Genomic DNA, 15,646 nt, shown 5'->3' on the forward strand with positions numbered 1-15,646 from the left:
TTCCTCACTTTGTCCGTGTGATGTATGACACACGAGCCGAGGCTAAGCGTTAACTGCTCAAATTGATGCTGATGTCTCACTGGACCAAGAACCATCATTTCAGTCTTAGTGTTTAAAAGTAGGAAGTTTCTAGACATCCAACTTCTCACTGCTGCAAGGCAATATTCTAAGCATTTTATGTGAATGAGATTACCAGCAGATATCGGCATGTATAACTAAGTATCATCTGCATAGCAGTGAAAGGTAATCTCAAAACGCCGCAATATGTGCCCAAGGGGTGCTATATAAAGGGAGAAAAGCAGGGGGCCTAAGACAGACCCCTGTGGAACCCCAAATTTCATGTCACTAAGGTTAGAGGGCTACTGTGAGCAATTTCTTTCAGCCATTTTCCATTCAACATAGAGGTATACTGTCTCAGGGCATGGTTTGATGATGTCAGTGCATACCATCTATTGGGATGAACATTTTAAACAGTTCAAAACTTGGATCCCAATTTCAAACCTGGTGGTGATGATGGCTGTAACTTCGTACTGTATACCAACTTTGTTCGAGACCAGCAAAGATGAATTAAGAAGTTACTCCAATGCTTCAAACATCCTCCATTTTCTATTCAAGATTAAATGGAAAGGAACAGGGCTCTGTGGAATAGCCCTCTCAACCTACCATTCTTCCTGTTAAAGGCGGGATCCGTATCACATTAGCTGCAGTCACCCTGACCTACGTTATAAAATGTTTCGCAGACAAGGAACATGGTTACTGAGTCTTAACCCCGTCATTGTTAAAGAATGAGAACTCTTAGATTTACAGGGTAAATTCAATTAATCTGTACACATTATGTCTTAATATGTATTCTCATTTTGCTGGACAGACAAAAATTTAGTTAATATGTATTTATTAATTACTTCTAAATTATTTATAAAAACTGCAATTTTGTTTTACTGTTTTTTTAATATCTGAAACTATTTAATGTGAGATGTGCACCAAAATAAAAGAAGTCAGGAGCTGAGAAAAAATTCAGGGCATTGCCCAATGTCGTCCATAGAGCTATTCTTGCCAATAGGCCTATTGACCACTAGAGGGAATCATTCACTGTTTTTATACAGCTCACTGTTATAGCCTATGCCACAGAAATCAGTTTTGGTGAGAGGTTTACATACACTCATCATGGACATGGGTGTCATGGCAATATTGGACTTAGAATAACTTTTTCTGGGGAAGAATGACTGTACAACACACAGTACATCTGCAATACCAAGAACCCAAACAGTTGGTTCATAATTTTTTGTTAATTTTGTGTCAAATGAACACAGGTTCAAAATTATACATAGACCACACCAAATAGATGAATGCATGCCCTTTAGCATTAGTGTATGTAAACCTCTGACCATTGCTGTATGTATTTTGGGTTTAATGATTGATGGCATTTTACAGCATATTTTAAAGCCAACTCAAAAGCAAGCTGCAAAAACTAAATTTTAAACACAGAAGCATTTTATATGTTCAGAAGGAAACTGCACTGTTGGGAAAAAACCCTTTAAAATGTGTTGGATGAAAAAAAAAGCTTTTAAGCTTACAGTATTAGAAGAACAGCACTTCATCTTCTGGGTGGAAGCTGGGAATGGGTTATGTTGTTGTGTTTGATTTCAAACGGAGTGGAACACTCATCTTATTCCCTTTTTCTTTAATCAACAGACCTACTCTGGGCTAGTGCACAGAGAAGTGCTCTTCAGTCGTCAGTTTTGAGCTGCTCTCCTTTATCATGTTTTGTCACACTATAAAATCTATTTCAGACATGCAATGTTTGTGAAGGATCTTCCGTCATATCTTCTAAAGCTTAAGTCTTTGGAGAAAAACTATCAGTTTATCACCATCAACATGTTAACATTAGATATAGTGCCACGTATTGTTACCCTTCCTCAATAAATGCCTTTTACTGGGCTCCATTATTGTTGTCACAGCTAATTTAACATTAAAATGCTTTTACTGTGATGTGCGTTCAGGATAATATGCTATCACTAGTGGCTTTACCTATTTCACTGCTGGATGTAGACAGTAAAAGTCTTAAATTGGAAAAAATAATAAGAACACACAAAAACACTGCTTGTTATTTTTCCAATTCAAACTATTTTCACATAGTTTTGGCACACGTGTTACAGCGTAATATAAATGTCAAATGAAATCAATAAATGCAAAATGCATTTCAATATTGATCCATACAGTATATTTGGTAAAACCCACGAAACTGTTTTTCAAAGTAATTTCACAAGACCACCATCTTGATAAGGATGGGACCAATCCGATCCAGTATCAGTATTGGCTTCTGATACCAGCGTAATTCAAGGATGGGAAAATACCGATACAGCCTGTGGCGTTTTCCGATACCGCAGAGAAGCCATGTCTGAGAAACCTCTCAACTGCTGCTTGCTCGCTGCTGTTTGCTGCTGAGCGTGAGGAAGGGAGGGGGGAGAGGGAGGTTTCTGAACTGAAGCCGAGCTGTTTGAGAGAGGTTTCTTCTGCAGTCGAGGAGCAGGGTTCTAAGCCATGGGTAACGGCAAATTTCCACCCGGCTATTGGGTTCAAATTGTCTGTGCCGCCAAGCACAGATTATCTGAAAAATGAACTGATCTGTTGCTGAAAAATCAGCTGCTTCAGCATTCCGAAGCTGTGAAACGCTATGAAATGGCAGCTCAGAGCATGAGTTTCGATCTGCTGAATGGGAATGAATCTCCATCAAAATCTTTCAGTATTAATCCAGAGTTCTTCGCATGAGCGTAGCTGATGATACATTTACAAATTTACGGTTTATTGGCTTCATGGTTCCAAAAAGTTCCAAGTCTGCTCAGCAGGAAAACAGAGAGCGAGAGAGAGAGAGACAGCCAGCGAGAGAGAGAGAGAGAGAGAGAGAGAGAGAGAGAACGAGAGAGAGAGAGAGAGAGAGAGAGAGAGAGAACTTAATTTTTATTTTTTTGCTCCAACACTTGCTTTGACAATGTAAACGTATGTTTCAATTGAAATTGAATTGAGAGAGAGACAGACAGACAGAGAGAGAGAGGACTTAATTTTTACTGAAACACTTGCTTTGACAATATAAACATATGTTTCCCACATCAACAAAGCTCCACTGAAATTGAAAATTGAGAAGCGAGAGAGAGAGGGAGCTGTCTTTTCTCTTTTGTCTATAAAAAGAAGTCTATAAAAGTCTATAAATAAGAGTACTTAATTCTTTCACCAAAACATCAAATCTAAGCTTGCATCTTAGATGGACTTTCTGGCAAATCGTAGCTGATCTTTCAGGTCTTCTTTTTAAGAAAATCCTCCTCTAAATACTTCATTATGAAATTGTATAACTGGGAATACAAAATATCCTCATCTAAAATCAACAATAATGATAATAATAATATTAAAGCAAACAGAGCTCTGGTATCGGAATAGTATCAGTATCAGCAGATGTCCAAATTCAGGTATCGGGACCGGATCGTAAGTGAAAAATGTGGATCAGTGCATCCCTACATCTTGATATGTGTAAATCAATTATTCAAAATCCAAAGCACAGGAATAATGCATAGGAATGATGTTTAAATAATAAACTGCAAAAATAAAAATAAAGAACAACAACAACAAAAAAAAAAACAACAACTAAAGAACAGTAGATGACTACTCGTGACTCACCCTTTCTGATCAGCTTTGTGGACTTTGACCCAATGCTCCACTTGTTCCAGAGTGCTTCTCCTCTGCACCTGCTTGTGTGTCTCTGTAGGGGGCGACGCTGGGGCCCTCTGGTAAGTTCCTGCTGCAATCCCATTGGGCTCCAGAATTGGACTGGGTGTCGATACAAGGCCATTCCTTGTACAAAACGTGCTGGAGGGCAATGTTGAGGCATGTCGTGATGGTGCTCGAGACGGTACCCTGGAGATGGGTGCTGAGGATGACACAGGGTCTGACTGTATGTGGGAAGAGGATACGGTGTTGGCAGGTAGGGAAGCGTGTGTGTCCATCTCCAGTACAGCGCCTCCTATGGACTGCTCCAACATGACAGAAGCAGGAGAGTCTTTGTGGAAGCTGCAGTGCTCCTCTGCATCACGGTGTATCGACTCAAGGAGAACATCGTGGGTGAAGGGTCTGACCGTCTCAGTGTCTGGCATCTTGGTCTTGTGGTGGTTAATGTGGTTTGCCTGTGGGACAGCTTGCTTATGCAAGATGTTTTTCTTTTCCAACTGGTCAGATGGTCTGGAGAGATTGGGTACAAGATGAAAAAGTACAAAAAATGTCATCTTTTGCAACATTTGTAATTTCCTTGTCTTAAAACACTGTTAAGAGTTGATGAAATGGGCCGTTATTAACTTTGTACAATACATCAACCTGAAAGGTGTTAGAATTTAATTTATGTCAACATGAAAGACACTGATTCTATTTTATTTGACTGCTTCCACGATTTCCCATTTACATCAAGTTCAACTTTCAGAGAGTGGTCCATTTTGCCAAACGTAGTTTGAACTTCATGGCTGTCACAAATGAAAACTTAAAACCTTAAAGTTAATTTGAGGAGCAGCACTAAGTGCACCACTCAGACCCTTCAAAAGCAGAGCAGGTGACAAGCAAAGCCTCGTACCTGCAGGTCGATTTTAAACTCATTTATGAAATCCCTCGTGACAAGAGGCAGAAAAATAGCCTGATCTCATCAAAGTCAACTTTTAAACCTAATTTAAACACCATCAGCTCAAGCTCTTATTGAGACTCTTGTTTAATTATTGGCTGGAGTTATCTTTCCAACACCTTGACAAAAAAGCTGAACACTGACAACAATGAGTGATGAAAATACTCATGAAAACTGTATGAAGGACTGAGCAAGTCATCTGTGCTTAAGAGTTCCTCAAAAAGGTTCCTCCAACTGTTTGGCCACATGTCCTGCTGAGAGGATGCTTGGCAAAGTCTTGCCTATCATTTCTGAGTTCTCTGATTAAATCCCAAAACTTCCCAGAGGCTGACTGAGAGTTTACTGTCTCTTCCAAAAGTTACCTCCCCAAATTTAGCTGTAACTAAAGCGGTCCGTAATTTACAGACAAGGAAAAGAAAACAGTGGTCTGGAAGTTAATGTTGATTTACCTATTTTTGTTTGACTCGGAGATGTTTCAGTGTGTTTCTACCTGACGAGAGTGTCGTCGGGGTTCTGCATCAGTGCAGCCTGATTCATAGCCCTCAGCCAGGTGTTCATGTCCTCCTGAGTGTCAGCGCTGAAATAATACGTCCGCATCCCACTGTGCTCTGCCTGTGAGCCAATTACAGAGCTCCGTTTGTAAATATAAGAGCGCATGCCCGTGTGGCTAGCCTACGGGGAGACAGAATAACCAGAGTCAGTGTCGCAATCACAGAGGCCAGCAACTCAGCTTTAAGAGAGCTTCAGCTTTTGTCAACACACACACGGGGTTCATGCTGTCCAACAAGAGAAACAACATTAAGTGCTACAAAAGCAATGAGCAATTACAAAAGAGCCAATAGCAAAAAAACAAACTCAAACACAGGCACGAAAATGCCACTGAGGTATGACCATAAAAAAGGCCATTTTTGACCAACAAACAAACAACAAAAAAGGTACTTTGGATGAATGGAGCATAGGAAATATAAGTGCAGAACAAAAGCAATAAATCTCAAGTCAACTTGTTAATAACTACAACACAATCAGATTACAGTATTTTTGGAGTATAAGTTGCTCTTTAATGTATTTATTTTTTTAACTTGTCTGGGAGGTCCTGTTACTTACTCTGGTGTGACTTGTATACCAAAAATAACATCCCACATTTGTTATTAACCATAATTATTATTACATTTATAGGAGGACTTTCCTGAGCATCAAAGCACTAAACAAAAGAAACTCTAATACAAAAAGAATAAATGGCAATAATAAAAATACAACAATGCACAAAAATCCCAAAGTACAGAGCTGATAAAAAGTGCAGTTATTCCTCATCAAGATGCATTTTTTTTTTTTTGACAGGTGTGACTTATACCTGCTCCTATAGTCCACTAAGAACTTACAACAGTTTAGTTATTAGTAAAGTACCACAATAATTCTTCAAAGGTATCCATGAAGCAATTTTGATAATAAAAAAAAACCTCAAGGCCAGTTTTCTATGCCAAGTTTCTTTTCATCCATTATGTCACACGTCAGAGCACCGTAAGGATAGTATTCACTGTGGTAAGAAATGTTGGTTGTGCTGTAGTGTCAAAAAATGACTAGAATGGCAACTTTTATGTCACTTATACAGCAGATACTAATCTGATCTCTGATCTGCTGTACATTACAATATTTAGCATGTCAAAGACTTTCAAATTCGTATCAAAATGTGGATGGAGAGGAGTTGAAACTGTGTACGCAACACAAACGCTTAATTGCAAAAACAGGGTGTCTAGCCATTAGTAGTGGATTCTACAAATAATCTATGACTGCTACCCCAACTGTAAGGACTGTTTCTTGACAAGATTTTTAATGATGCCCTTTATATAAAGAATATCGAAGAAAACCAAAAAGTAAATGCAGGCACATAAAGCGTCAGTGTGAAATGACAGGGTAATTGTGCTGTGTGCTTTAATCGCTAATCTTGTGACAGGTGTAGTTAGACTTAAGAGGTATATTTCTTTGTATGCACAGTAGAAAGGCAATTAGGTGAATGAAAATTAAATGAAAGCCAACAGATGATTTCTGCCATTTCCACATTAGACACATTTCAAAGAGGCACTATGTGAAATAGAATATACAGGTGTGATCAAACGTTTACATACCCCTGTTCTTCATACTGTGTATTGCCCCTTTAACATCAACGACAGCTTGGAGTCTTTTGTGGTAGTTGTGGACGAGGCTCTCTGAAGGCAAAGCTGCCACTGAACATGTCTTGGACTTTATTTACATCAATTATGAAGAAATACAAACAGTATGGCACTCTAAGGTAACTTGAGTAAACAGTTCTCAAAAACTGAGTGAGGAAAGCCAACAAGACACCCAGACAACCCAGAAGAAGTTATGTGCCACAGCTTATGTGGATGTGATTGGAGAAATTGTGCACAGTGTAAATTTTTGCATTTTGCATCACCACTGTTAGCTTCATAGTGGAGTAGAGCAGAACAAATCTAACAAATCTAACAAACAAATCTAAGCTTGCATCTGAGATGCATCTTCTGGTAATTTGTAGCTAAACTTTCAGGTCTTCTTAAGAAAATCCTCCTCTAAAAAAAGGGGAAAACAAACAAAATCCTCCTCTATACCACTTCATCATGAAGCTGTACAACTGGTGACACAAAATTAAATTTTCATTTTCAAATCTTCTCACTGAAAGTTAAAACCTGGATGGAAAGCTTAATGAATGGAAGCTTTTCACAGTTTCACATTTAACATATGCACCTGTGTTTAATTAAGGATGCGACACACCTCATCTCGACGGGACACCCCCCCTCACTGCCGCCGCTCGCTGCTCCCTTTGGGTGCCGTGGTCCGGGTGGTGTGGTTCTGCGCCCCCCCCCCCCCCCCCTTTTGGTGGGCCCATGGTAGCGCACTGTGTGCTTCCCTTAGGTATGAGGTTGCTTCCTGTGCCTCTGTGGGGGGGAGTGATGTGGGGGTGTGTTCTGATACTGCCAGGCCACTCCCCTGGTGGTTCGTTGTGCTGCCCTGGTGGCTCTGGTGGCTGCCATTCCTGGCCCCTGTGCCCTTCCACTGCCCTTTTTCTCCTGGTTTCTCCTAGGGACCTGTGTCCTGGACCCATTTCCGTCATTGCGTGCGGTCGGCCATATGGCTTCTGATGCGCCAGAGTGGTCCACATCATATGGTAAGGTTCTGTACTTTTGTCTTGGCCCAACACACCAGCCACAGTAGTGATCGGATATTTAGCTGTGATCTGGGTCTCTGTGTGTGGGTGGTTGTGTGTTTGTGGCCGTCACCACAATTCAGTTTTGGGTGCTCTTAAAAGGATTAACACTGCGGTGTTCTGGATCAGGGTATGGATGCTCACTAATCAGACAACAGACTGTTACTGTCACTACTTGTTCATGGTTAGCTGTTTGTCCTGGTAAGTTGTATAGTTGGGGCCCCGTCTCCTCGGTGTCTCACTTCTCATCACTTCACAGTTATTGAATTCACCACTTGTCTTTCATTCTTGACTGTCTTCGTGTTGTTTTGGTGGTAGGCCCTTCCTGACAGAAGTTGTCGGTGGGCTTTGAGGAGGTGTAGGCTGATCGGGAAGGGCGGATGGGGGTCACACATGCACACCATGTTCACTCACACACTACATACCTTCTGTCTTGCAAGAATAAATTGCATATATGTGTATTAATGTTCAGAAATGGTCTGCCAGTATGGCATTTACCATCACTATATATGCAGACAGGGGAAAAGAAAGATGAAAACCTATCCTGTCCTCTTGAAGGTGGGGTTACTTTGTTTGCTTGATGGCTGATTTGAGTGGAGTGGCAGTGGGGAAGAATGAAGTGGATTATAGTGTGATAGTTTAGCTTTGATGTATTTTTGGCATTTTTATATTTTATTATATTCTACTAATTAATAACAAACTGACTGATTTGTGTGGAAAAAGTAGCCAAATTTGTTGCTAGTAGACAGATGGGATTTTAAGCTGCTAGGAATGGTCAAAAAGCTGCATAATTGGCAACACTGGCCTCAGTGCTGTAGAGCTGATGAGAGTGGTGCAGATAAGCCATAAGGAGTGTTGATGAATGGATATTTTATGTCATTTTTCTTTATTTCATGTGTTATTTTTCATTGGTGTTATGTAAGAAAATATTTCCGTCCTGGTGGGGGATCTCAGCCTGATGGCCAGCTAGGTGTATAATACTGTTGGGGACACACTGAATATTAAGTATGAATACAACCCCTGCCAAAAATTATGGAATCACCGGACTCGGAGGATGTTCATTCAGTTGTTTAATTTTGTAGAAAAAAAAAGCAGATCACAGACATGACACAAAACTAAAGACATTTCAAATGGCAACTTTCTAGCTTTAAGAAACTATAAGAAATCAGGAAAAAAAATTGTGGCAGTCAGTAACGGTTACTTTTTTAGACCAAGCAGAGGGAAAAAATATGGAATCACTCAATTCTGAAGAAAAAATTATGGAATCATGAAAAATAAAAGAACGCTCCAACACATCACTAGTATTTTGTTGCACCACCTCTGGCTTTTATAACAGCCTGTAGTCTCTGAGGCATGGATTTAATGAGTGACAAACAGTAGGCTGGAGCCTTGTCATGGACCATTTTCTTCAACTTCCACCAAAGATTTTCAATTGGATTAAGATCTGGACTATTTGCAGGGCATGACATTGATCCTATGTGTCTTTTTGCAAGGAATGTTTTCACAGTTTTTGCTCTATGGCAAGATGCATTATCATCTTGAAAAATGATTTCATCATCCCCAAACATCCTTTCAATTGATGGGATAAGAAAAGTGTCCAAAATATCAACGTAAACTTGTGCATTTATTGATGATGTAATGACAGCCATCTCCCCAGTGCCTTTACCTGACATGCAGCCCCATATCATCAATGACTGTGGAAATTTACATGTTCTCTTCAGGCAGTCATCTTTATAAATCTCATTGGAATGGCACCAAACAAAAGTTCCAGCATCATCACCTTGCCCAATGCAGATTTGAGATTCATCACTGAATATGACTTTCATCCAGTCATCCACAGTCCACAACTGCTTTTCCTTAGCCCACTGTAACCTTGTTTTTTTCTGTTTAGGTGTTAATGATGGCTTTCGTTTAGCTTTTCTGTATGTAAATCCCATTTCCTTTAGGCGGTTTCTTACAGTTCGGTCACAGACGTTGACTCCAGTTTCCTCCCATTCATTCCTCATTTGTTTTGTTGTGCATTTTTGATGTTTGAGACATATTGCTTTAAGTTTTCTGTCTTGATGCTTTGATGTCTTCCTTGGTCTACCAGTATGTTTGCCTTTAACAACCTTCCCATGTTGTTTGTATTTGGTCCAGAGTGTAGACACAGCTGACTGTGAACAACCAACATCTTTTGCAACATTGCGTGATGATTTACCCTCTTTTAAGAGTTTGTTAATCCTCTCCTTTGTTTCAATTGACATCTCTCGTGTTGGAGCCATGATTCATGTCAGTCCACTTGGTGCAACAGCTCTCCAAGGTGTGATCACTCCTTTTTAGATGCAGACTAATGAGCAGATCTGATTTGACGCAGGTGTTAGTTTTGGGGATGAAAATTTACAGGGTGATTCCATAATTTATTCCTCAGAATTGAGTGAGTCCATATTTTTTTCCCTCTGCTTGGTCTAATAAAGTAACCGTTACTGACTGCCACAATTTTTTTTCTTGTTTACTTATAGTGTTTCTTAAAGCCAGAAAGTTGCCATTTGAAATGACTTTAGTTTGTGTCATGTCTGTGATCTACTTTTTTTCTACGAAATTAAACAACTGAATGAACATAATCCGAGGCCAGGGATTCCATAATTTTTGCCAGGGGTTGTAGTACTTAGTGGTTTTACTTTTTCTGGTGGTGTCATTCAGAACTGTGCCTGTGTGTCGGGTGTGAATGCTTTCATTCTTATACTTTTGATACCTTTGGTTTTTGGGAACTTGTTAGCACTAAGCACTGGAGTCCAACTCTGCTACTGTCACCATGATTTTATTTTATTTTATTTATCTTGGTGGTTGGCAACTCTGCACAAATATAATCATTCAGCTACTGACTTTGGACCCATATCCACAAAGCAACTCAAAGTCCTCTCAAAGAGCTAACGCAGACTAAACTTGCCTGGCAAGGAATCTTAGCCTAAGAGTGAGCCAGCAGGTGTCTGAGAGCGACTCTGAGCAAGGAGCAGACAGAAACTCTTATTTTTGTGAGGAGGTGGGGTTGACCCTTTTGCTAGGTATGAAGCAGTCCTCTAAGAGCTGTGACTGGTTGTCATGGAAAGGGGAGGAGAAATAAAAAAACAATGCGCTCCGCCCTCCTAGTCATGAATGGACTGTAAAATCAACCGATCATATAAGCTGAACTGCATTCAGATATGTAATTGTGAGGGTAACTTTGTTATGATGATGAAACTCATCAAAATGAAATGAATTGTTACATAGCTTGAAAATGTTTTAATGTACCTCATTCCGGTGCCGATTATCTATATATTAAAACTGTGCGTGCATGCTTTAGTACATTTACTACGTTCATTGGGACTCGTATCAACGTTGCGTACGGCGTTATTTGAGCGTATATGGGGTGTACGCCAAAACGGCTGCGCTACTTGGCATTTATCAATGTGGTCGTTGCCGTATGCTGCGCTGAAAATATACACCAGGTCGAGAGGTGGCGTAAATTATACACCAAAATGAACCAGCGCTGGAATCCACATAAAAATGAAGATGATCAACATGATAAACAGTGCCATTATACAAATCAATGCATATGTTACATAAATAACACTTTCCTGATTATACTACATAATAATCAATACAAATCCCGCTTTTGCGGGATTGTTATGGAGCATGATCCGTGGCTACAGCACTGACTGCAAAGACAGCGCTGCACGACCTTTTCTCCAGACTTCGAGCCTGGAGCCAGAGCAGCGCTGAGCTTAACTTTATGTGGTGTGATCGTTTTAGACAATGAAATTGATAATAACAACTGTAGTTTCGTCATTTCCTTAATTCGCCCGTGCTGCAACCAGGTTTTGTCATCTCCATTCGGTTGTCACAATAAAATAAATACAGAAATACATTTAAAAAATAAAGAAATCTGACAGATTAGGCATGTCTTATTAATTGAGCGAGCAAATATCCACATGTCAAGAATTATTGACATGTGAAAAGAGAATACAGTGGTCCCTCGCTATAACGCCGTTCACCTGTCGTGGCCTCGGAGTCTCGCGGAGTATTTCGTCCAATTTTGCATGCCTTTTTTTTTTTTTTTTTTTTTTTTTTACAGTGTTCTGTGTTCTGCTTATCTGTTTATAAGAATCTTGTCGCCCAGAAGAAAAAAGCGCGCCAACAACTACTCATAACTGTGTTTGTCACTCAGAAACACACACCTGCTGCAGCGAGATGTGAGTGGGAAAAGGCGCGGCGTCAGGACGCAGAGGCGCAATCTGTGACATACTGGTCAGTCACTATTAATAATTTCTTATGTGTCCGACCTCGTTCGTTGATCGTTAAAATTAATTTGTTAGTTCTAAATGCCATCATAATTATTTATAGGAAAACTTTCTATTTTTATTTCTCAAACAAATATTTGGGCCTGAAACAGTTTGGTATTATTTTCCTACTAAGGTTTGAACTTTGAGAGTGTTTACACACGAGAGAAAAGTGAGAAAATGTTTATGCCTGATTGAGAAAGTGTATAAACTGTGTAGTGAGGGGTTTTACAGCTTTGAAACGTCTATAATAATTGTAAAAAATAACGCTGACTACGTCGCGGTTTCGCATATTTCGGGCTATTTTTTAGAACGTAACTCCAGCGATTAATGAGGGACCACTGTAACACTATTTGATTATATACTACAAAACCACTGATATGACGGCCGCTTCTGACGGTCTATTGGCACGCATCGTGATTGGTGAAGTTCTTTTTCATTGCCGTCTTCCTGGCTTCAATGTAGTAAAATGAGAGTGTGTCTGAAGCGGAGTATGAATATTTATGGGCGTGTTTATTATAATTACGATCGTTTCCACCCGCCGCATTTATCAAGATCACGTCAGGCGTACACCAGAAATGGGCAGGTGCGCACTGCTTGATAAATGTCACGGCGACTTTGGTGTATTTCAAGTTTACGCCGTAAATTTACGCTACAAGTGCGCAACATTGATACATGAGGCCCAATATGAGTACATAATATAATTGTAAATACGTTAAAAATACATGCATGACACAAGAAAGTGGAAACATTTATTTCCATTCTGGTCCATTTAAAATCAAATTGCAAAACAGATGTAACAATAAAAGAAAATTATATTAATAATACAGATAATAATAATAATAATTAGAAGCACTCAGAGAGTGCAAACCTCCGCCAAGGCCATGGGTTCACTGACGCCATACCATCTACACGCCGTGGAATCATTGAACCTAAAAAAGTCTAAATGTTTGCTCAGTAGTAAAAAAAGTTTCATCTGCTGTGACTGGATAGCATGTATCCTTAGCGCTTGGCATCACAGTTTATTGCAACTTGCACCTTTCCCAGAAGCTACTGTCATCTGAGCACTGATACTGATATTGCATGTGCTTATAGACAAAAACAAATGAGACAAAATTCAATTTATTATTCAACTAAACTGCAAATATATGAATTTTTTAACATTTATGAAACACTTCTCTAAAGAAGGCCATAGGGTCACTGACCCTAAAGAGATTCCTTCCTTGGCACAGTGATCTATTCAACAATTCAGTGTTACAACCAAAACTATGATACATACACTTTTCTTTCCTTTATATTTGACATCCTTGACCATGAAAACATACCACTAGAACTTGGAATCACTTTTATGTCTTTATTAGTTCAAAAGTTATTGCATAAAAACGATTTTCGGTAATGCCGGTTTTCTTCTGGATCTAGCTCCATAACATTTGAAGCTACATCAAATCTGATGACACCTTACTGAATCAGTACAGATTCAGGTACAATTTGGTGTTAGTTGTGCATCTCTAGCTTCATTTGTCACCTCACACTGACACATTTTCTATTTTCCCTATATTTTTGCATATTCTGGATCACCAGATCCGGAATCCAGATCCAATCATCACCAAACTTTGTTGTTTGATAGAACATTTGACTACACCCTAATTTTTTTTTCAAGCCTTTCTGCCTTGTTTTTGTGGAGTTAGAAACTAGAATGTCAAAATTCCCCCTATCCCGCAATGGTGAAGAATCCTTAAAAAAATTCCTGGATCCGGATCGTGATCCGGATCACCACTAAAATTTAATCACTTGTTCCTATTGTCATTTCCAACCACTCCACAAAATTTCATCAAAATCCATTCAAAACTTTTTGAGTTATCCTGCTGACAAACAGACAAACAGACAGACAGACAAACGCGACCGAAAACATAACCTCCTTGGTGGAGGAAATAATAATAATAATAATAATAATAATAATAATGATAATAACAGTGTGTATATGATAACAAGAACATAAATAATTTATAAATACATTAAGACAGTAAATTAACATAAAATAATTACATAGATCAAGCCACTGACTCAATGTCATCGTACATACGGAGAATATCTTTGCTTCCTCTGTCTTTTCTGCCATCTCCTCTGCTTAAGACAGTCTTAGGCTTCTTAAAAGTCCTCCTCCCTCCTCTTACCAGTTTGGCACCTTAGGAGCTCTCTTAAGGCTGAAGGTGTTTTGCGGACAACTTTCATCTTACCAAGGGAAAATTCCAAGAAATATCTAAGAATTTGAGGAATAGTTTTCTTAGAATAACATCACTAGGAGTTATTTTTAGCCTTTGGCTGCTATGTGAATAGGGGCCCAGATGTTTTCATATCACAACTGATGAGGCCTTCGTTACGCAAAATATTTGACAGATGTAATATTGGCAATAAACCTTGCAATTTCCTTCCATGTTCTCTGGAATGCAACAGTGACCAAGAATCCAAAGAATGTTGGGCAGGATGAATGATTGTAATAAGCCTGAGGCCACAAGTAAACAGCTCCCCTAAAAGCAGGCAGATCAAACACAGCTGCTCCAACCTCGAGACCCGCAGCATATTAAAAAAAAATATTTCAAATGTATTTTCCAGTACTATCAGAAAATACATCGCATCATATATTTATTGTTTTACATAATGTTTGAAGTACTATTTGGGTGTGTTTTTTCAAAATAACATTTTAAATACTTCAAAGAAATATTTGTTTGTCCTGCTTTATTTGATAATACTTCAAATATCAGAGGATCAGGCCCAGTGAGGTGACCAGTCCCCAGGCCACTCCAACCAGCAATTAAAAAAAATAAAACAACAATCCACAGATAATGTGCCAAAATGACAACACAAATAAGTCACATCAGCTAAAAATAAATATAAATGATAAAGAAAACAAATGAGTCTTTAATCTGGACTTAAAAAAGCCCACAGAACCTGACTGTCTTATCTCAATTGGCATGCTGTACCAAAACCAAGGTGCATGAGAAGAAAACTCTGTGGCCAGGAGACTTCTTTTTCACCTTCACAACACACACACACCTGCACTGCACTGAGGAAATACAGTTTTTTTTTTTTTGTTTTTTTATAGTCCACGTGCCTTCCCGCTTAAGTGAGCACTGCACACATGCTCACACAAGCTGGGCGGCTCTTAGCTTTAAAACAAACATGGCCGTTTGTTTTGCTGATGGATGACATTTTGATGCACGGCATGACGGACTTCATCATCAGAATTATTTTTGGACTCCTATTTAAAGGTCGTGTTGATGTCAAAGCAGCAGGGAAGCACCAAAGCTGGATTAATTTCTGACATTTTTTTTGCTACAGCGAGGCGGTACCAAAATGTAAGTCCTGTTTCTGTTCTTTGTAAATTAATATAATATAAAATGACAAGGATCTATTTTAGCCATTATATAAAACTAATGAATGTTTTTACATTCTTTCAATGGAACAAATATTTACACTCAACAAAAATATAAATGC

General features: G+C 39.2%; 1 protein-coding gene across 12 annotated transcripts in view; it reads right to left on the reverse strand.

Annotated features, from left to right (window-relative positions):
* Window positions 1-15,646, reverse strand: part of LOC117515357 (pleckstrin homology domain-containing family A member 7-like) — a 502,114-nt gene that overhangs the window by 85,532 nt on the left and 400,936 nt on the right. For 10 of the 12 annotated variants that reach the window (XM_034175889.1, XM_034175888.1, XM_034175885.1 and 7 more), the window contains 2 exons: window positions 5,145-5,326; window positions 3,670-4,227 (listed from right to left, as the gene is read on the reverse strand). In XM_034175889.1, the coding sequence (XP_034031780.1) occupies window positions 3,670-4,227; window positions 5,145-5,326 (740 nt within the window). The remainder of the gene's footprint in view (window positions 1-3,669; window positions 4,228-5,144; window positions 5,327-15,646) is intronic. The other 2 variants (XM_034175880.1, XM_034175879.1) reach the window with 2 other exon arrangements.

The sequence above is a fragment of the Thalassophryne amazonica genome, chromosome 8 (genome assembly GCF_902500255.1).
Source record: "Thalassophryne amazonica chromosome 8, fThaAma1.1, whole genome shotgun sequence".
NCBI classification, from domain to species: Eukaryota; Metazoa; Chordata; class Actinopteri; order Batrachoidiformes; family Batrachoididae; genus Thalassophryne; species Thalassophryne amazonica.